Below are 21,885 nucleotides of genomic sequence, written 5' to 3'. Positions count from 1 at the left end.
AGGTCCTGTAGTTGTCTCTTTGTTGATTCCTGACTGAATCCGCTTCTGCATCAGTATGTAATCGATCTGATTATGGTATCGTCCATTTGGTGCGTGCCAGGTCCAACGGCGAGATGGCTTGTGTTTTCCAAGAGTGTTGGCAAGTATCATGTTGTTTAGTCTTGTAAATTCCAACAGCCTTAGCTCTCTTTCGTTGGTTTCAGTATTGCAAGAGGGGCCGCAGACTTCATCCCAGTCTTTCAGTGTATCCTCACCGACTTTTGCATTCCAGTCACCCTGGATGATCAAAATGTCCTTCTTTTTTAGCAGTCAAGTTAGCTCAATCGATAAGGCGTTCGACTATGGTGCGAGAGGTTGCGGTTTCGAACCCTGGCGGTGCCTAGTACTAGTACGCGCTCGTGGAAAAATTGAGTTAGCTTGAAATTCCCCTGGACAAGGAACTTACTGCTAATTTGTCTCGTTGTAACCCGTACGAAACTCGGGGAGCTGATCCTGGTTGCGAAGGTTATTGGAATGGCTAGGGTGTGCGCTTTTGAAGCAGCAAAGTCCCTGAATTGTTGTTTAATGGTTTGTGGAATAATATGGGGCCGTAGTGGTCAGCGACAACCTGTAAAGTGTGCTGAGGCTTGTGGATCATCGTCTAGGCGTTGTGCCTGTGCGTAGCGCACTATAAATCACTGCGCTTTTTTTTTTACTTTGCTGATGACTTCCTACACTAGAAGCCTAAATTTTACACCTAAGTTTAACACCAGGGTTTAAAAAATATATATATAGTACCAAGCATTAAACACGTGTAGTTTTCTTCTGACATTTACTGAAAAAATGAAAATTTTGCTTTTCATTTGAAATTAATTTTACATTGAAAAGTTGTAACTCAAAATTTTGCTCGTTTCAACACCTAATCCTATCGTTTGTATTGCCTCATTAAATGACTGAGTGAGCTTTAACAATAGCCACTGGTATAGAGTTCTGAGTGTGTGTACAATTGTGCGAGATCCCTTACTCGCAGTTGGAAGAAGCCACTATTGATAAATACCACCTATATTCCTCGTGCTTCTATCTATACCCAGCAAACACAAAAACGTTTTAAATAAGTTATATTTTGGCTTTTGGTTTAGGTAAAAACGTTTTAATAACATTAAAATGTCGGGTTATATAAAGGTCATCAAAACGTTTTAAAACGTTTGGTATGAAAACACACTACAACAATATTTTTAAAATGTTTTCCAAATGTTATCGTAAACCATTTTTGCAAACTATCTTTCCAAATGTTCTTAAATTTTTTTTTCAAAACGTTTTAATAACATTTAAATGTCGGGTTATATAAAGGTCATGCAAACCTTTTTCAAACGTTATTGCAAATATTTTTGGCAAACATTTTTAGCAAAATATTTTTTCAACCTCAAAATAACATTCTGTTTAGAATGTTTTGTATGAAGTTTTCAAAAATGTTTTTGGAATGTTATAAAAACGTTTTATACCCTTTATATAACCTTAATCCGACATTTAAACGTTTTCTGTAAAACATTTTGTGTTTGCTGAGCAGCTGATTATCAAAAATGTTTTTAATGTTATGAAAACGTTTTATACCCTTAATATACCCTTTATATAACCCGACATTTAAACGTTTTCTGACAACCTTTTATAACCTTTTGTGAATGATGTCGAAAACGTTTTGTGTTTGCTGGGTAAATATTGCAAGAAACAAAAACGTACATCCAAAACAACATAATTTCATTAACAAATTGCAGCAATTGGCCATTTTATTCAACATGACTGCATGGATCAGCTATTTTGAAATCAAAGGCGCATAATTGTTGCATACTCGTGTTCTGCAAGTTCGATATAATCACCCGTCAGGTTTTTCTTTTCGCTGTAACAGACGTAAAGAGGTTGTGCATATGACGTATCATCCCGTTAATATGGCGGACTACTCAAATGCATTCAACAAAAACATGATTGCAATCTACCGCGACAGTTCGTCTCACACATAAAACAAATGCACTGCGATCAAATAGGTTAATGACAACAGTTGATTGAATGGACTACACTGCGCCATAATTACGGTGAAGGACACCGGTTCAAATCCTTTGTTTGGAGCTGTTTGGAGCCAATCGATAAAAACATACAGGGCCTCTATTGGAGGAGAATACATATGGTTGTAATGAGCCACGAATTAAATATTTATCCACGACAGATGAACTTTCCAACACTCAGTGCGCCTCTTTCCTTCCTGCCCGACGTGTCTCCCAGGCGGATACTCATAATAGGCAACAGGTCCTTGTCATCAAAGTATCCTTCATCAGCTTGATTCTTCGCCTTTCTCGCGTCACAGTTACAAGTTGGTGAATCGTCGAAACAATCACCGCTTACTGAAATGCAAAATAAAGGAGATAATATAGGTTTAGTGCATGGTTCCCATGGTTCTGTTCCTGGCACTACGGTCAAAAAGATGTGATAGAAAGCCATCATCATCCTTTGGCTGCGGAACAGATGTCTCCATTCAGCCACAGCGATATATATGGTCCTGCACCATATGGTCCTTCACCACATGGTACAGGAGTATGTTTGACTTATCGGGATTGGCCGCTGCTTCCGGCGATTTTCGCATCTCTCGGTGGCTTAGTTAAGTTCTTATTAGTGGATCGTACACATGGTCTAGAGAGTAACTCCCGATATCCCTACATGTCGGACTGTTTTGCCACCCGCCTTCGAATCCACATTGCCGATAAACGTATGGAATAACCACCATGCCCTTGGTTTCTGTCTCCTGAGTGGTGCTCTCAAGTTTGTTCTTCTTCACTTCCGCTTTACCTTCTACCTGTTGTTTTACCTTACCGAACGCCCTTTCTGTAGACCAAGAGCTTTACTGTTCCATCTTCCTTTCTCACAATCAGCGTGTCTAAAAACGGGATCTTGCCCTTGCACTTCCTCAAAAGTAAACTTTACCTGTGGCGTCAACAGTGTTCAAGTGCTCCGTCAGTTGTTCTGTAGTTATGGTTGTACCTTTCTAAATAATCTCCAGAACATCGTCGACGTAACGACGCCATAGCGGGGACATCGGGAGTTACTCTAGACTCTAGACCATATATTCCAGTATACGATCCACTAATATAAAGAACTAAGCCACCGAGGGATACGATAATCGTCGGAAGTAGCAGCCAATCCCGCGGGAAAAGTGGATCCCAATGGTCATTCTGAAGAAGCCATCAGCTAGTATTTTTGGAGTTTAATTTCTACAATCCTACAAATGCATCTATTTCTTGGTAAAACAAGTTATTCACTTGGGGCTTGACCGTCACTTTGTGTTATCAGAACTTATCAGAATAAATGAACCCTTTTTGTCATTTTTAAAAGAATCCAAATTATTGATTTTCCGAAATCTAACACTGTGTAGTGGGCAACGATATTTTTGGCACGTCGAAAGAGGGCGGCAGTCGCTTTTGGCAGACCGTTCGAGACTTCGATGATGATTGCTATCGACATTTTGAGGAATAGCACAACCAAGAAAAGGAGAGAGGAGGGAGGGAGGGAGAGAGAGGAGAAGCCAAGAAGAGGAGAGGGTTAGACACGAAGAAAGGAGAGGAAAGGTGAAGAAACGGGACTGGACTACCAAGAGAGGGAAAGACTAGGCCTACTGGAGAGGAGAGGAGAGGAGAGGAAAAGGGTTTATCCTTAGTGTAAGGGAGCACGAAATACTTATAGGATTAGAGTTAGGGTTAGGATTTTGGGTATAAGGGTTAGGGTTAAGGTTAGGGTTAGGATTAAAGTTGGTATTTGTTTGGTATTCTCTTACACGAAGGATACACCAGGAAAAGACAGGGAGGATTCGGTCATGAAGTAGGATATACAACAAAACACCCTTACCTCCACATGCGCATTTCATGCTATCCGTCGGCGCACCAGCCCAGTTGACCCTTTTATCGCCATTACGATCCGTCCACCAAGCATATGTCCTCCCAGACCTCGCTTCAACAGCCATAAGACTAGACAATCTACATGCATACTGAAATTGTAAAAAATAAAGAAATAATGATATTAATTTATGAATCATGTCATTTTTGGCGAGGAACTAGACCCAGGACTGCTAAAGTACGTGCGAGGATTGTATAACTGATGATGATGAGGATGACTTCTGGTATGTCCGGGGATTGTACAACTGATGATGATGACGATGATGATAACGATGATGAATTTTTTTTGGGGGGGGGGCATGGGGGGGGGAGGGTAATTTCTGGGGAGGGGGGATCGACAAATTTTGCGCAAAATTGCCGCAAAAAGCAGACATTTACGTAATTTGGGGGGTTTTGCTCTGGGTTTTGCCTAAAAACTGGGGGGAAAACGGGAGGGGCAAGAAAAATATGGGGGTGGGGGGGGGGGCGTAGCGCCGCCACTGGACAACGATGACAATGGGTTGGGCAATGATGATCACGGTCATAGCGGTGATGACAAAGATGATGCTTTGGATGATGACGACGAAAGGGCGTTGATGCTGATAATATGATGACGAAATCAACGACGACGACGACGACGACGATGACGATGACGATGACGATGACGATGATGATGATGATGATGATGATGATGATGATGAGATAAGTGATAATAATTGTAGTAGTGGTTGTGGTAGTGGTCATTGGTTGTTTCACGAGGATACCCAGTTATTATAGAAGGCTAGTGACAAGTTCACTAAAAGGTACCGTAAGCTTTCTTGGATACCCATGCGTGTCATTCATCTCAGAAAAAAATCATCAGAAGAGGAGGAAGAGGGAGGAAGAAGAGGAGAAAAAATGAGGGAGGATATGATGATGATGATGATGATGATGATGATGATGATGATGATGATGATGATGATGATGACAATGTTGTGATAATGATGGTGATGAAGATGATGACAATGATGATGACGATGATGACGACGATGAAGATGACGACTACGATGATGATGATGATGATGATGTCGACGATGACAATGCATGTTTCAGAGAACAAATTACCCCCATCCACTAACCTTGACATATTGTCTGCAATCCGCAGACACATCAGCTAGAGCAGCCAGTTGTTGGATCGTGATTTCATAGTCATACATCATCTCCAGAACAAACGATCCAGGTTTTTCAAATCCGTTCACATGAATGATCTCATCTTCGTTCTCGTGGCCTATCATAGTGATACCTGCAATAATCAGAGATGATAAAATCAGCCCCGAGTTCTCGTATGGGTAACCAAGACAATAAGCAGTTAGTTCCTTGCCCAGTGGAATGTCAAGTTTACTGTACTGCACCGGGGCTCGAACTCACCTCGTTATACTTACACAAATGAACCGGAGCCTAACGCCCAACCAGTGGCGACGGAAACCTTTTGTTCCGATTTTACTGGCTAAGAATTTGAGATTATAATCTGATCTACTGGACTTAAGTTTTTATGAGTGGAAGTATTTCAATATTTCAGGTTTTACTGGAACTTTAATTGCGCGCGCGAATAATTTCAATTTCAAATTGGGTGTGTTTTGCTATTTTACCCTATTTGGGCCCAAAACACGGTGTTTTTCGTACTAAAAAGGCAAATGTATGAAGCAGTTAATGCTTTATTTTTTCTTCTGTTATGATTTTTAGGGAAGGACGTCCCCTTTGCTTTTAAGGACATGCCCCCCCCCGCTTCCGCCGCATATGACAACAACCAAACATAAAACAAACAAAGGGTGCTTTGATGACACATACCTTCTCCTGTTTCCATATCGCAGTAAGCTGTGAAGGGAGCTAGTGGCCCCATGCCATCAGAATCTAGCGGATATTCTCCCGATGATCTGTAACCTTTCGCATAGACTTCAGCACATGACACAGAGTACATTGAACCTTCTGTGGTTGTTGGAGCCTGTGTGGTTGTGGCTTGTGTGGTTGCTGGAGTCTGGGTGGTTGTTGCGGCCTTGGTTGTTGTTGCGGCCTGGGTGGTTGCCGAGGTCTGGGTGGTTGTTGCAGCCTGGGTGTTTGTTGCAGCCTGGGTGTTTGTTGCAGTCTGGTTGGTTGTTGGAGCCTGGGTGGTTGTTGCAGCCTGTGTGGTTGTTGGGGTCTGAGTGGTTGTTGCAGCCTGGGTGTTTGTTGCAGCCTGGGTGGTTGTTGCAGCCTGGGTGGTTGTTGCAGCCTGGGTGGTTGTTGCAGCCTGTGTGGTTGTTGGGGTCTGAGTGGTTGTTGTAGCCTGCATGGTTGTTGCAGCTTGGGTGGTTGTTGCAGTCTGGGTGATTGTTGCAGCTTGGGTGGTTGTTGCAGCCTGGGTGGTTGTTGCAGCTTGGGTGGTTGTTGCAGCCTGGGTGGTTGTTGCACCTTGGGTGGTTGTTGCAGCTTGGGTGGTTGTTGCAGCCTGGGTGGTTGCCGAGGTCTGGGTGGTTGTTGGAGCCTGGGTGGTTGCTGAAGTTGTGGTTTTCATGATAGTTGTGGTAGGCCTAGGTGTCGTGGTAGTAGGTGGGTTGGTAGGCGGTGTAGTGGTTACTGTGGTGGTAGGCGGTGTGGTGGTTACGGTGGTGGTAGCCTTCATTGTTGTTACTTTCAAAGACTGCAAAATTAATACAAGATAATAATGTAATATTCAATGTGGAAAACCTGCAGGTAGGCCTACTGCATCACAAATGTCCATTATCTCATCAGCATAGTATGAAAAAGATTTGAGGAGTTTACATTTTGCAAAGTACTTTAATATATACAAAAGGAATGCAGTGTTTAGGCCTATACTACCTTCTGCTCCCCCACACACGTTACTGGGCGTTTGGTTGTTGATGGTTCAGACTGTGAAGTTAATACAAAATAACAATTTTATATGCATTGTAGAAAACCTATGTATCAGATCACAATGTGCATACTATCTGTTCATGTTACGAAAAAAGACTGAAAGATCTTTGAGGAGTTTGCATTTCATGATTTAGCAACTGGATGTTATGTATTTGCATGCTGTTTGTACTAAAAAGCAAAGCGAAAAGTGGAAAGCGTGCATTACAATGTGTAGGCCTGATCGGAATCAAAATATGTTCCATATTATGGCATCCTCACCTCTGTTGCGATGGCCTCCGCCTGCTCTACTTTGGGATCTCGTGCTGCAAATGAAAAAGATTATCAGGTTTTACTAGACCTTATAGACAACACTCGCACTTCTCTAATGTCATTAAAGGGGCGCTGAGATATTTTGAAAACAAGAAGAGAAATCATTGAAGAGATTCATCAGGAATACAGTTATCAGATATCAAAGTTTTCATAGTAAAAACTAGTAAAAAATTCAATTGATATAGATGGAATGGACCTACATAAAAGGCATTTCGTGATCCACAGCCTCATCCCCCCACTTTGCTAAAAAAAAATGAGATTTTTATACCACTGGAAACCTCTGGCTACATAATGTTTAGGCATGTACCAAATATTTCTTGCAGATTAATTCGTTTAGCAAAAATATCGATTAATTTGAATTTCGTTCTGGTATACCAGAACGAAATTACAACACATTGTCTATGGAGCAGTGTATGCCCTAATACACATAATCATGCATAACTCGCAAACGCAAAATCGGAATCAACTGAAATTTTTTGGTATAAGCTTTTTTCATGGATATCTACTGAAAAATGTCATAAAAGAGGATGCTAAGATCCTCCAAAAGGCCTACTGACCAGTAATTAGAGACAACCGAATATTAGACAACTACGTTATTCTGTGAGCGTCGTCTCTGCTATTGAACTGTGTTGTGGATATTATAAAATCATGTTTGAATAATAATGAATTTATACACGAAAGACGTGGAATTAAGTTGAACTATTTCACATGCTGGTTAGTATGAACAGACAGTGTGTACACAGTGTAGGCCTACATGTTAAAACTGGACTTTGACCAACATTGAGGGGGCAATCTGAAACGGACAACATCATTCGCAGAAGGTTAGAAAAGGTTTCCAGAAAACGTGTCGGGTTATAATACGTTTTCATAACATTCAAGAAAATTTATTGATAACAAATTTAAGTGTTGTCAAAGTATTTGGCAAAAAAGGTTTGCAAAAACATTTTACAGAAACATTTTGCGACATTTTAAAATTGTTGTTGCAGTGTGTTTTTATACAAAACGTTCTAAAAACGTGTTCATGACCTTTATATAACCCGACATTAAATGTTATTAAAACGTTTTTACCAAACCCAAAATCCCGTAGAACTCGATTCATAATTGCACATACTTCGGAATCGTAACTTGGGTGTTGTTGCCCTCATTTCCATCACTTTAGGGGTAGTTAGGTGTTCCTCCGCATCTGATGGCTCATCCGGTCCTCCTGAAAGTAAAAAATTAATAAAGATTCGTGTGATAATTCTATGAGTCCATTGGTGGGTTGAATGGGTGTGTGTTGGGGGTGGGATACCCTTGAAGTATACTATTTACAAGTTTTAAAGTATATCCTATGCTTATTTTAAATATCTTGGAATTGTATATCAGTGATTCTGCCGGCCGGAGAAAACATAATATTTTAGGGTTAGGTGGTTTTGCCAGTTAAATTGTAGTATTTTGTTGATTGAGACAGATTCACTCACCTAGATTGGGAGCAGTAGGGACAGGTCTAGATTCACTCACCTTGATTGGGAGCAATATAGGGACAGGTCTAGATTCACTCACCTTGGTTGGGAGCAGTATATAGAATTAGGGACAGGTCTAGATTCACTCACCTTGATTGGGAGCAGTATAGGGACAGGTCTAGATTCACTCACCTTGATTGGGAGCAGTAGGGACAGGTCTAGATTCACTGACCTTGATTGGGAGCAGTAGGGGCAGGTCTAGATTCACTGACCTTGATTGGGAGCAGTAGGGACAGGTCTAGATTCACTGACCTTGATTGGGAGCAGTAGGGACAGGTCTAGATTCACTGACCTTGATTGGGAGCAGTAGGGATAGGTCTAGATTCACTGACCTTGATTAGGAGCAGTAGGGACAGGTCTAGATTCACTCACTTTGATTGGGAGCAGTAGGGACAGGTCTAGATACACTCACCTTGGTTGGGAGCAGTGGGGACAGGTCTAGATTCACTCACCTTGATTGGGAGCAGTATAGGGACAGATCTAGATTCACTCACCTAGATTGGGAGCAGTAGGGACAGGTCTAGATTCACTCACCTTGATTGGGAGCAGTAGGGACAGGTCTAGATTCACTCACCTTGATTGGGAGCAGTAGGGACAGGTCTAGATTCACTCACCTTGATTGGGAGCAGTAGGGACAGGTCTAGATTCACTCACCTTGATTGGGAGCAGTATAGGGACAGATCTAGATTCACTCACCTAGATTGGGAGCAGTAGGGACAGGTCTAGATTCACTGACCTTGATTGGGAGCAATATAGGGACAGGTCTAGATTCACTGACCTTGATTGGGAGCAGTAGGGACAGGTCTAGATTCACTCACCGTGATTGGGAGCAGTAGGGACAGGTCTAGATTCACTGACCTTGATTAGGAGCAGTAGGGACAGGTCTAGATTCACTGACCTTGATTGGGAGCAGTAGGGACAGGTCTAGATTCACTCACCTTGATTAGGAGCAGTATAGGGACAGGTCTAGATTCACTGACCTTGATTGGGAGCAGTAGGGACAGGTCTAGATTCATTCACCTTGATTGGGAGCAGTATAAGGACAGGTCTAGATTCACTCACCTTGATTGGGAGCAGTAGGGACAGGTCTAGATTCACTGACCTTGATTGGGAGCAGTAGGGACAGGTCTAGATTCACTGACCTTGATTGGGAGCAGTAGGGACAGGTCTAGATTCACTCACCTTGATTGGGAGCAGTAGGGACAGGTCTAGATTCATTCACCTTGATTGGGAGCAGTATAAGGACAGGTCTAGATTCACTCACCTTGATTGGGAGCAGTAGGGACAGGTCTAGATTCACTCACCTTGATTGGGAGCAGTAGGGACAGGTCTAGATTCACTCACCTTGATTGGGAGCAGTAGGGACAGGTCTAGATTCACTCACCTTGATTGGGAGCAGTAGGGACAGGTCTAGATTCACTCACCTTGATTGGGAGCAGTAGGGACAGGTCTAGATACACTCACCTTGGTTGGGAGCAGTGGGGACAGGTCTAGATTCACTCACCTTGATTGGGAGCAGCATAGGGACAGATCTAGATTCACTCACCTAGATTGGGAGCAGTAGGGACAGGTCTAGATACACTGACCTTGATTGGGAGCAGTAGGGACAGGTCTAGATACATTCACCTTGATTGGGAGCAGTAGGGATAGGTCTAGATTCACTCACCTTGATTGGGAGCAGTAGGGACATGTCTAGATTCATTCACCTTGATTGGGAGCAGCATATAGGACAGGTCTAGATTCACTGACCTTGATTGGGAGCAGTAGGGACAGGTCTAGATTCACTCGCCTTGATTGGGAGCAGCATAGGGACAGGTCGATTCACTCACCTTGATTGGGAGCAGTAGGGACAGGTCTAGATTCACTGACCTTGATTGGGAGCAGTAGGGACAGGTCTAGATTCACTGACCTTGATTGGGAGCAGTAGGGACAGGTCTAGAGTCACTGACCTTGATTGGGAGCAGTAGGGACAGGTATATATTCACTGACCTTGATTAGGAGCGGTAGGGATAGGTCTAGATTCACTCAACTTGATTGGGAGCAGTATAGGGACAGGTCTATTCACTGACCTTGATTGGGATCAGTAGGACAGGTCTAGATTCACTGACCTTGATTGGGATCAGTAGGACAGGTCTAGATTCACTCACCTTGATTGAGAGCAGTAGGGACAGGTCTAGATTCACTCACCTTGATTGGGAGCAGTAGGGACATGTCTAGATTCATTCACCTTGATTGGGAGCAGTAGGGATAGGTCTAGATTCACTCACCTTGATTGGGAGCAGTAGGGACAGGTCTAGATTCATTCACCTTGATTGGGAGCAGCATAGGACAGGTCTAGATTCACTGACCTTGATTGGGAGCAGTAGGGACAGGTCTAGATTCACTCGCCTTGATTGGGAGCAGCATAGGGACAGGTCGATTCACTCACCTTGATTGGGAGCAGTAGGGACAGGTCTAGATTCACTGACCTTGATTAGGAGCGGTAGGGACAGGTCTAGAGTCACTGACCTTGATTGGGAGCAGTAGGGACAGGTATATATTCACTGACCTTGATTAGGAGCGGTAGGGATAGGTCTAGATTCACTCAACTTGATTGGGAGCAGTATAGGGACAGGTCTATTCACTGACCTTGATTGGGATCAGTAGGACAGGTCTAGATTCACTGACCTTGATTGGGAGCAGTAGGGACAGGTCTAGATTCACTGACCTTGATTGGGAGCAGTAGGGACAGATCTAGATTCACTCATCTTGATTGGGAGCAGTAGGGACAGGTCTAGATTCACTCACCTTGATTGGGAGCAGTAGGGACAGGTCTAGATTCACTCACCTTGATTGGGAGCAGTAGGGACAGATCTAGATTCACTCACCTTGATTGGGAGCAGTAGGGACATGTCTAGATTCACTCACCTTGATTGAGAGCAGTAGGGACAGGTCTAGATTCATTCACCTTGATTGGGAGCAGTAGGGACAGGTCTAGATTCACTCACCTTGATTGGGAGCAGTAGGGACAGGTCTAGATTCACTCACCTTGATTGGGAGCAGTAGGGACAGGTCTAGATTCACTGACCTTGATTGGGAGCAGTAGGGACAGGTCTAGATTCACTCACCTTGATAGGAGCAGTAGGGACATGTCTAGATTCACTCACCTTGATTGGGAGCAGTAGGACAGGTCTAGATTCACTCACTTTGATTGGGAGCAGTATAGGGAAAGGTCTATTCACTCACCTTGATTGGGAGCAGTAGGGACAGGTCTAGATTCACTGACCTTGGTTGGGAGCAGTAGGGACATGTCTAGATTCATTCACCTTGATTGGGAGAAGTAGGGACAGGTCTAGATTCACTGACCTTGATTGGGAGCAGTAGGGATAGGTCTAGATTCACCCACCTTGATTGGGAGCAGTATTTTAGGGACAGGTCTAGATTCACTCACCTTGATTGGGAGCAGTATTATAAAGACAGGTCTAGATTCACTCACCTTGATTGGGAGCAGTAGGGACATGTCTAGATTTACTCACCTTGATTGGGAGCAGTAGGGACAGGTCTAGATTCACTGACCTTGATTGGGAGCAGTAGGGGCAGGTCTAGATTCACTGACCTTGATTGGGAGCAATATAGGGACAGGTCTAGATTCACTCACCTTGATTGGGAGCAGTAGGGACAGGTCTAGATTCACTGACCTTGATTGGGAGCAGTAGGGACAGGTCTAGATTCACTCACCTTGATTGGGAGCAGTAGGGATAGGTCTAGATTCACTCACCTTGATTGGGAGCAGTAGGGACAGGTCTAGATTCACTGACCTTGATTGGGAGCAGTAGGGACAGGTCTAGATTCACTCATCTTGATTGGGAGCAGTAGGGATAGGTCTAGATTCACTCACCTTGATTGGGAGCAGTGGGGACAGGTCTAGATTCACTCACTTTGATTGGGAGCAGTATAGGGACAGGTCTAGATTCACTCCCCTTGATTGGGAGCAGCATAGGGACAGGTCATACTGCAGTTACTGTCCGTTTTCCCATACACAATATACACAGTGCTCTCACCATTGACGCGCGACCTTTACAAATAGTGTATGAAGAAGTATATTGCATTTGCCTAGTTAACATTCTCCAAACTTCTAGCAAATATATTTCTCTAACATGACCTAAAATTACAGCTAGGTTAGATGTTCAGAAGGGGTCGCACTTTCGTAGAATATGAGTGAGGGCAAAGCATAGCTAGCTCATAGCTAGCCAACTCCCCGTGTTAATTGAATGGAGATTTGACCGAAAATATTGAGCTATATTGGTAACGGACCGCTCCGTTCTGAAGGATGCCACAAAAAACGGTACAAGCTACATTTAAACTATTCTATGAAATTCTAGAAAATATAGTTTTGTAACATGTCCTAAATTTTTAGCTAATTTAGGTGTTTGGAGAGGGTCGCACTTTTGTGTTTTAGGAAGGATATGTAAACGACAGATAACACCAAAAATATGAAGAAATTATTTCCAAACCGTGTTAAGTCAACAATCATTATGTTGCTCATTTTCAAGAATGCTGGTTAACAAAAAGCAGGGCATTGTCTCATTTCGTGAACAAAGGTGCACATACCATTGTTTCCTTCCGTTTCCTTTATAATCGGTTACCCAACTGAAGCTGTAATACCAGCTTTATTGCGATATCGCACATTGAAAACAGACACATGTGCACAACCAGAGAAGATCCGATTTAATCAGTTGAGCTGTTTCAATGAGTGTTATCTTGGTTTAATAGCTTTTAATGGGGTTTAAGTCCTGCAAAGGTCGAGATGAATTCTACTGTAGACATGACTGCATCATGTCTAGATTCACTCACCTTGATTGGGAGCAGTAGGGACAGGTCTAGATTCACTGACCTTGATTGGGAGCAATATAGGGACAGGTCTAGATTCACTCACCTTGATTGGGAGCAGTAGGGACAGGTCTAGATTCACTGACCTTGATTGGGAGCAATATAGGGACAGGTCTAGATTCACTCACCTTGATTGGGAGCAGTAGGGACAGGTCTAGATTCACTGACCTTGATTGGGAGCAGTAGGGACAGGTCTAGATTCACTCACCTTGATTGGGAGCAGTAGGGACAGGTCTAGATTCACTGACCTTGATTGGGAGCAGTAGGGACAGGTCTAGATTCACTGACCTTGATTGGGAGCAGTATAGGGACAGGTCTAGATTCACTCCCCTTGATTGGGAGCAGCATAGGGACAGGTCTAGATTCACTCACCTTGATTGGGAGCAGTAGGGACATGTCTAGATTCACTCACCTTGAATGGGAGCAGCATATGGACAGGTCTAGATTCACTCACCTTGATTGGGAGCAGTAGGGACAGGTCTAGATTCACTGACCTTGATTGGGAGCAGCAGGGACAGGTCTAGATTCACTCACTTTGATTGGGAGCAGTATAAGGACAGGTCTAGATTCACTCACCTTGATTGGGAGCAGCATAGGGACATGTCTAGATTCACTCACCTTGATTGGGAGCAGTAAGGACAGGTCTAGATTCACTCACTTTGATTGGGAGCAGTAGGGACAGGTCTAGATTCACTCACCTTGATTGGGAGCAGTAGGGACAGGTCTAGATTCACTCACCTTGATTGGGAGCAGTAGGGACAGGTCTAGATTCACTGACCTTGTTTGGGAGCAGTAGGGACAGGTCTAGATTCACTGACCTTGATTGGGAGCAGTAGGGACATGTCTAGATTCACTGACCTTGATTGGGAGCAGTAGGGACATGTCTAGATTCACTGACCTTGATTGGGAGCAGTAGGGACAGGTCTAGATTCACTGACCTTGATTAGGAGCAGTAGGGACAGGTCTAGATTCACTCACCTTGATTGGGAGCAGTAGGGACATGTCTAGATTCACTCACCTTGATTGGGAGCAGTAGGGACAGGTCTAGATTCACTCTAGACCTGGGAACAGTAGGGACAGGCCTAGATTCACTCACCTTGATTGGGAGCAGTAGGGACAAGTCTAGATTCACTGACCTTGATTGGGAGCAGTAGGGATAGGTCTAGATTCACTCACCTTGATTGGGAGCAGTAGGGACAGGTCTAGATTCACTGACCTTGATTGGGAGCAGTATAGGGACAGGTCTAGATTCACTCCCCTTGATTGGGAGCAGCATAGGGACAGGTCTAGATTCACTCACCTTGATTGGGAGCAGTAGGGACATGTCTAGATTCACTCACCTTGAATGGGAGCAGCATATGGACAGGTCTAGATTCACTGACCTTGATTGGGAGCAGTAGGGACAGGTCTAGATTCACTGACCTTGATTGGGAGCAGTAGGGACAGGTCTAGATTCACTCACTTTGATTGGGAGCAGTATAAGGACAGGTCTAGATTCACTCACCTTGATTGGGAGCAGCATAGTGACAGGTCTAGATTCACTCACCTTGATTGGGAGCAGTAAGGACAGGTCTAGATTCACTCACTTTGATTGGGAGCAGTAGGGACCGGTCTAGATTCACTCACCTTGATTGGGAGCAGTAGGGACAGGTCTAGATTCACTCACCTTGATTGGGAGCAGTAGGGACAGGTCTAGATTCACTCACCTTGATTGGGAGCAGTAGGGACAGGTCTAGATTCACTCACCTTGATTGGGAGCAGTAGGGACAGGTCTAGATTCACTCACCTTGATTGGGAGCAGTAGGGACATGTCTAGATTCACTCACCTTGAATGGGAGCAGCATATGGACAGGTCTAGATACACTGACCTTGATTGGGAGCAGTAGGGACAGGTCTAGATTCACTGACCTTGATTGGGAGCAGTAGGGACAGGTCTAGATTCACTCACCTTGATTGGGAGCAGTAAGGACAGGTCTAGATTCACTCACTTTGATTGGGAGCAGTAGGGACCGGTCTAGATTCACTCACCTTGATTGGGAGCAGTAGGGACAGGTCTAGATTCACTCACCTTGATTGAGAGCAGTAGGGACAGGTCTAGATTCACTCACCTTGATTGGGAGCAGTAGGGACAGGTCTAGATTCACTCACCTTGATTGGGAGCAGTAGGGACAGGTCTAGATTCACTCACCTTGATTGGGAGCAGTAGGGACAGGTCTAGATTCACTCACCGTGATTGGGAGCAGTAGGGACATGTCTAGATTCACTGACCTTGATTGGGAGCAGTAGGGACATGTCTAGATTAACTGACCTTGATTGGAAGCAGTAGGGACAGGTCTAGATTCACTGACCTTGATTAGGAGCAGTAGGGACAGGTCTAGATTCACTCACCTTGATTGGGAGCAGTAGGGACATGTCTAGATTCACTCACCTTGATTGGGAGCAGTAGGGACAGGTCTAGATTCACTCTAGACCTGGGAACAGTAGGGACAGGCCTAGATTCACTCACCTTGATTGGGAGCAGTATGGACAGGTCTAGATTCACTCACCTTGATTGGGAGCAGTATATGGACAGGTCTATTCACTCACCTTGATTGGGAGCAGTAGGGATATATAGGTCTAGATTCACTCACCTTGGTTGGGAGCAGTAGGGACAGGTCTAGATTCGACTTCCACCACTCTAGCCTCAAGACCAGCAATTTTAACCTCCAGTAACATCTCTTGCTCTGATAACTTTTCCTCCACCCTGGCCTCAAGAGCTACAATTTTATCCTCCAGATGCATCTCTTGATCTGATAATTTGTCTTCAATCATTTCAAACATGTACTTAGTCAAATCAGCTTGTTGTTCTGCTATATCATCGATGTTGGCTGGGTGGTTGTCTGCCAGGATGAGGGTCAAGAGGACTGACAAAATACTTCCTCGAAGTAAAAGTGTCATGATTGTCCTTTTATATTTTAGTGAATCTGTAAATAAGAAAATGAAGATCGAAGTAACTGAAAAAGTGGGATATTCAAAAAGTCACTCAGGTCATTATCAAAATCGATATCCTGTTGTCTTTGTCAAATACGATTGGGGGAAGGGGCGCCGATGGCGCGAGCAGAAGGCGAAACCGGACAGTGATTCTCCAAATAATCTATTTCAAAGTAGGGCCTACAAGCATTCCCAATGCATCAACTCAATCAAATTACTCTGCAAGTATTCTAAACGTGACAACTCACCATATTCTAATTCTTCAAATCCTCACCTAGGCCTATCTACACACACATCCCCAATACATCATCTGATTTCCCGCGAGATATGTTTATTTCCCGGGAAGGAGCTTCCCTAGTTCCTCACTTTTTCGAGCCCTGCATGATGTGCCATGCATTTGTTGTTTTTACAAAATTGGGTTTTTGATTCATGGTATTTAGTTGAACTATTGGTATATGTATACTATCAGAAGCTCTCTAAATCAGAACAAATACGAAATAAAATAATCTATCAGATTGTTGCATTTTTTATGAAAAGTATAGCCTGCCTAGGTATGTTATACCATAGATTTGGTATTTAAAATCTATGGTTATACAGTAAAAATACATTATAGGGGGCCTAAACCATCACGCCTCCGTCCCAACTTTTGCCCAATAGGCCATAGGTAGTTGACATCATAGGCTACACAAAAATGCCCGATAGAAATTGAACCAGACATCATGCAGTTATTGTTAACTACATGTATGCACACAACACAGGGGCACTCACAATAGGCAATTGAACCCTACTTGTAGCGCTGTTGTAAATATAGGAGATGAACTAGTTAGCGTCACATATGAAAAAGTATAAAAGCTATGATTTTAGTACTTTCTCCATGTTTCAATTACTTATTCTTTTCAAAATATCTGAATTTTCAACCCGGTACAAGCTTTAATAACGGGGGACCATACATTTGTATGAGAAAAGAAATATACCATCTATATCCAAACTCCCGTGTTATTCCAATGCACATTTTGTTTCACCGGGCCGCCCTGGCTTGGTCACATTTGCAAGAGGGGTGTCACAAAACCGTAATAGGTACAAATTTAGCACTTTCTGTCATTCAAGTATGGTTTATTCTCTACATGCCAATCTTTAAATCATTAGCATAATCCTTATAATAACGATGGACCGCCTTGATGAGTAAATGACAGCAAACCAGTGAAAAATACCCCAAACCTCAGTCAGTGGAGCTCCGCCCGTACATGTCAATAGCGTCATTATCGATTGGATTAGTCGACCGTAGCGGACAATTCGCTCGCTCGTTGGATTAATATTATCACGTGGTAATAAATTTGCGTTTATTATAGGAAGACCACCCCTAAATGACCTTCCCAAAATTTGGCTCGAAATGGTGACTATACCCACCAAGTTTCATGCCCGTTCGACAGTTTTTACTAAATTGACCTCAGATGACCCTGGTGACCAGAAAATGACCTTCCAAAAATTTGGCTCTAAATGTTGACTGTACACACAAAGTTTCATGCCCATACGACAGTATTTACTAATTTGACCTCAGCTGACCCCTTGATGACCCGAAAATGACAGACACACAGACAGACAGATAGACGATGCGTATTATTATATAGACTAGGCGGTTACCCGTATTTGGCGGTTCTCGGCTGGGCGTGATTACCTGGCTGATTGTGACTGTACCACGAAGTTTCATGCCCATCCGACAATTTTTACTTATTTGACCTCATATGACCCCTGGTGACCCCTAAATGACCTTCCCAAAATTTGGCTCGAAATGGTGACTGTTTCCACCAAGTTTCATGCCCGTTCGACAGTTTTTACTAAATTGATCTCAGATGACACCTGGTGACCCCGAAATGACCTTCTAAAAATTTGGCTCTAAATGTTGACTGTACCCACCAAGTCCCATGCCCATACGACAGTTTTAAGTTATTTGACCTCAGATGACTCCTGGGTGACCTTGGATGACCCCAAAATGACCTTCAAAAAATTTGGTTCTAAATGTTTACTGTACCAACCAAGTTTCATACCCATACGACAGTTTAAAGTTATTTGACCTCAGATGACCCCGGATGACCCCAAAATGACCTTCAAAAAATTTGGCTTTAAATGTTTACTGTACCCACCAAGTTTCATGCCCATACGACAGTTTTTGCTAATTTGACCTCAGATGACCCCTAGATGACCTTCGGTGACCTTTACCCACTAACCAATACAAACTTGTTCTGTATGGGGTCAAGCTGCACCCACCCACCAAGTTTGAGGAACGTGCGACCCCCAGTCTCCGAGAAAATAGGCGGACAGACACACAGACAGATAGACGATGCGTATTTTTATATATAGACTAGTAGGCGGTTACCCGTATTTCGCGGTTTTCGGCTATCATGGTTATTGGCTTTTGCAGATCTCAGAATCAGGGTGTGTCCTTTGGCTGGGATCACTTTCCTCACAGCTGAGCTCAATTGCAGCTTTTTGCAATTTGACCTCATTTTCGCCCTCAATTTGAAATTTGACCTGACCTTTGACCACGGATGACCTAACAAACGCAAACCTGAGCTTCTTTGGCCAAAGTTACACCCACCCACAAAGTTTGAGCTTCATTATAATTATGAGCAATTTGAAATTTTTTCTTCTAGAAACACTGATTTCAGCAGCATCTCACACACCATCACCCACTGCTGAGGAAGGAACCAGTTGCTTCTGAAATATTTGGGAAAATAACCTGGTGAGTGCAGTTGAAAGTTTTAATCTTTTTCCTTCTTGTTTACTACCTGCACGTATGAACTTACACAACTGTATGAATTTTTTACGTTTTTTGACCTATGACCTCTTAACCGTTACGACAAAAAGGTCACCGTGGAAACTTTTGTTTGTTAGTCCAAGGTCCACTCACCCACCAAGTTTCAGCTCCATAGGGGCAATTTGAAATTTCTACCTTTTTGACCTATGACCTCTTAACCGTAAGTCTGACGAAAAGGTCACCGTGGAAACTTTTATTTGTTAGTCCAAGGTCAACACACCCACCAAGTTTGAGCTCATAGGAGCAATTTGAAATTAGACTTCAATTGGACTTGACCCGGTCGTTGACCTTTGACCTTAAAAAATATAAACTTAGCTCATATCAAGCTGCACCCACCCACCAAGTTTGAGGAACGTGCGACCCCTAGTCTCCGAGAAAAGAGGCGGACAGACAAACAGACAAACAAACAAACAAACATATTCTGGTGAATTATAGTAAGATTGTACCGGGGGTCTGTAAGCATGCATGACCAAAAAACAAGTAAAAAGGGGTGTTTTTTAGGCAAGGCATGCGCGTGACGCATTTATGGTCTAAAAACACCGATTTTCAAGAATAAAGGGTAGTTTTCTGAAACTGAACAACTTGTTTAGGGCACCTTTTGAAATTGTTGGTACAATTTTTTTCATTTTTACTAGCCAAATACTCATTTGGGTGTAAATTCTATTAAGGGGGTACTACACCCCTTGATAAATTTGTGTCTATTTTTGCATTTTTCTCAAAAACTAATAACACCGTGGTAACAAAAGTTATGTATATTATTAGGGGCAAGGAATTCAATTACTACACTGGAATTTCAGTGACCCAAGACAAGCGGTTCGTTATTTATGATAAGAAATAAGGTACCGCTAGGATGTACCTCATTTCCTATCATATATATTGAACCGCTTGTGTTGAGTCACTGAAATTTCAGTGTAGTATTAGTAATTGAATTCCTTGCCCCAATAATATACATAACTTTTGTTACCAGTGTGTTATTATTTTTTGAGAAAAATGCAAAAATAGTCACAAATTTACCACAGAGGTGTAGTAGGGCCTACCCCCTTAAGGGGCTAAATTTGCGGGTAGGGTAAAACTCGTTTATATATAGGGCCACCCCGTGTACACTGGCATACAGGGCAGGGAGGGTCCCTTCTCTCTTCGAATAGCTCTGACACTTAGGGGCGCACCATTAGATTTCCAGGGGGGGAGGGGGGCATGGGAGTTTTTTGAAGAAAAAAAACTTCGCCCACTAGTGAGACGAAAATAAAAAACTGCGCCCACTAGTGAGCCCGGGCTAGTGAGACGAAAAAAAATTTTTGCCTCACTGATGAGTAAAAAAAAAATTTCCCCCACCCAACTTTGTATAAAAATATACATTAAAATTGAAAAATAAATACTTCGCCGCCGAAAAAAAAATTCTGCTTTCGGAGGCGAAAAAAAAACCGCGAAAAAAACAAAAAATTCTGCCTGACCGAAACTCCCATGCACCCCTGAGAATCTAATGGTGCGTCCCTTAAACGTGCACAAGACTCGTCCACGGGACCACCAGCTTTAAGTGACTTTCCGAACAATTAAATAATTATATGTGCGTCCTGCATGCTCGAAGCAGAGTCTGCTAACAATCGCCAGAGAAATTAAATCTGATATTAAAACTAACCTCACAGACACAGTAGCTCACCGAACATAGGCCTAGTTGCAGGATTTTGGGACAGGCAAATGAATTCTCACCAAAGAGGCAAGCCCAAGGCTCGAACACACACAAGATCGTAGCCTCTTTATAGGCCTATTCCGGCCGACGGCTCAGCGCCTAAAACCGCTCCGACGGCCATCTACCCGGCGAAGAACCAAAATGTCTTTCTTTCGTCTTCACGTCGTTTTCATTTTCACGACCTACTTTATTGGGTTTATGAAAAAAGAAAACGTTGGTCAGTGCTGTAAACTTACCTGAAAGTCAACTAAAATGTGAAGTACAATGTGAATTGCGTTAAGAAATATCGGAAGAAAATCTCCAAATGACACAGAAAGTATATTCTCAGGCTCTTTTCTCTCTACTGGCTATAGTATTTGTGAAACACTTGGCTCGACGCGTGTGTAGGCCACCTTCCTTTGTTTTATCACTGGTTGTATCAAATTGCAGAATTCGTTGAAATTACTGCATACATCAACGAAATTCGAATCCACGGACCTTGACTGTTACGTAACAATGGATAAACATCACATAGCCCGCAGTCATTAGCAGTGATTAGTGGATTGCTGTGGAGTTATTACCAAGGTAACAGCTCCTACATCTGTAATCATTAACTCTTTTATATTAAAATCTGTTTTAACATAATGGCTTGACCAAAGTGCCCATCATACTCATACTCATAATCTTTATCATGGTCTATGCCTTTATCAATTTTCCCCAACCGGTGGAAGGGGCATTTACTAAAATAGTGTTATGTAGTAGGCCTATAGTGCAGACACACGCTTGACCAAATGTTTTCAGACTTAAACAAGTTTTGATTTTTTTCGTCAAAAACCGGGTCAAAAACAACCCTTGCAACAGACAGTTTGAATCATGCACTCTCGGAAACCAACTTTAATCGAGATCTCTAGATCAGAAGTGCTCCCGATTTCGGAAAATCATTTCACGTCACTAGGCCTATGTGAAAAGATC

At 43.1% G+C, this 21,885-nt stretch overlaps 1 protein-coding gene across 2 annotated transcripts; it reads right to left on the bottom strand.

Annotated features, from left to right (window-relative positions):
- Window positions 1–1,633: 1,633 nt before the first annotated feature.
- LOC140161167 (uncharacterized) lies at window positions 1,634–21,289 on the bottom strand. Of its 2 annotated transcripts, XM_072184610.1 has the most exons (9): window positions 21,171–21,289; window positions 16,093–16,425; window positions 8,203–8,292; window positions 7,041–7,084; window positions 6,729–6,779; window positions 5,721–6,549; window positions 5,012–5,175; window positions 3,868–4,006; window positions 1,634–2,372 (listed from the first exon to the last, which is right to left on the bottom strand). In XM_072184610.1, the coding sequence occupies exons 2-9, from the start codon at window positions 16,397–16,399 to the stop codon at window positions 2,185–2,187; spliced, it is 1,812 nt and encodes a 603-aa protein (XP_072040711.1). In that variant the 5' UTR covers window positions 16,400–16,425; window positions 21,171–21,289; the 3' UTR covers window positions 1,634–2,184. The 2 variants fall into 2 exon arrangements, with proteins under 2 accessions (XP_072040711.1, XP_072040712.1); XM_072184611.1 differs by lacking the exon at window positions 6,729–6,779 and having other exon boundaries at window positions 1,635–2,372; window positions 21,171–21,288.
- Between the last annotated feature and the right edge of the window lie 596 nt (window positions 21,290–21,885).

Source organism: Amphiura filiformis, chromosome 9 (assembly GCF_039555335.1).
Source record: "Amphiura filiformis chromosome 9, Afil_fr2py, whole genome shotgun sequence".
NCBI lineage: Eukaryota > Metazoa > Echinodermata > Ophiuroidea > Amphilepidida > Amphiuridae > Amphiura > Amphiura filiformis.
The sequence above is the reverse complement of the archived record's forward strand: the minus strand, read 5'-3'. Positions and strand labels throughout refer to the sequence as shown.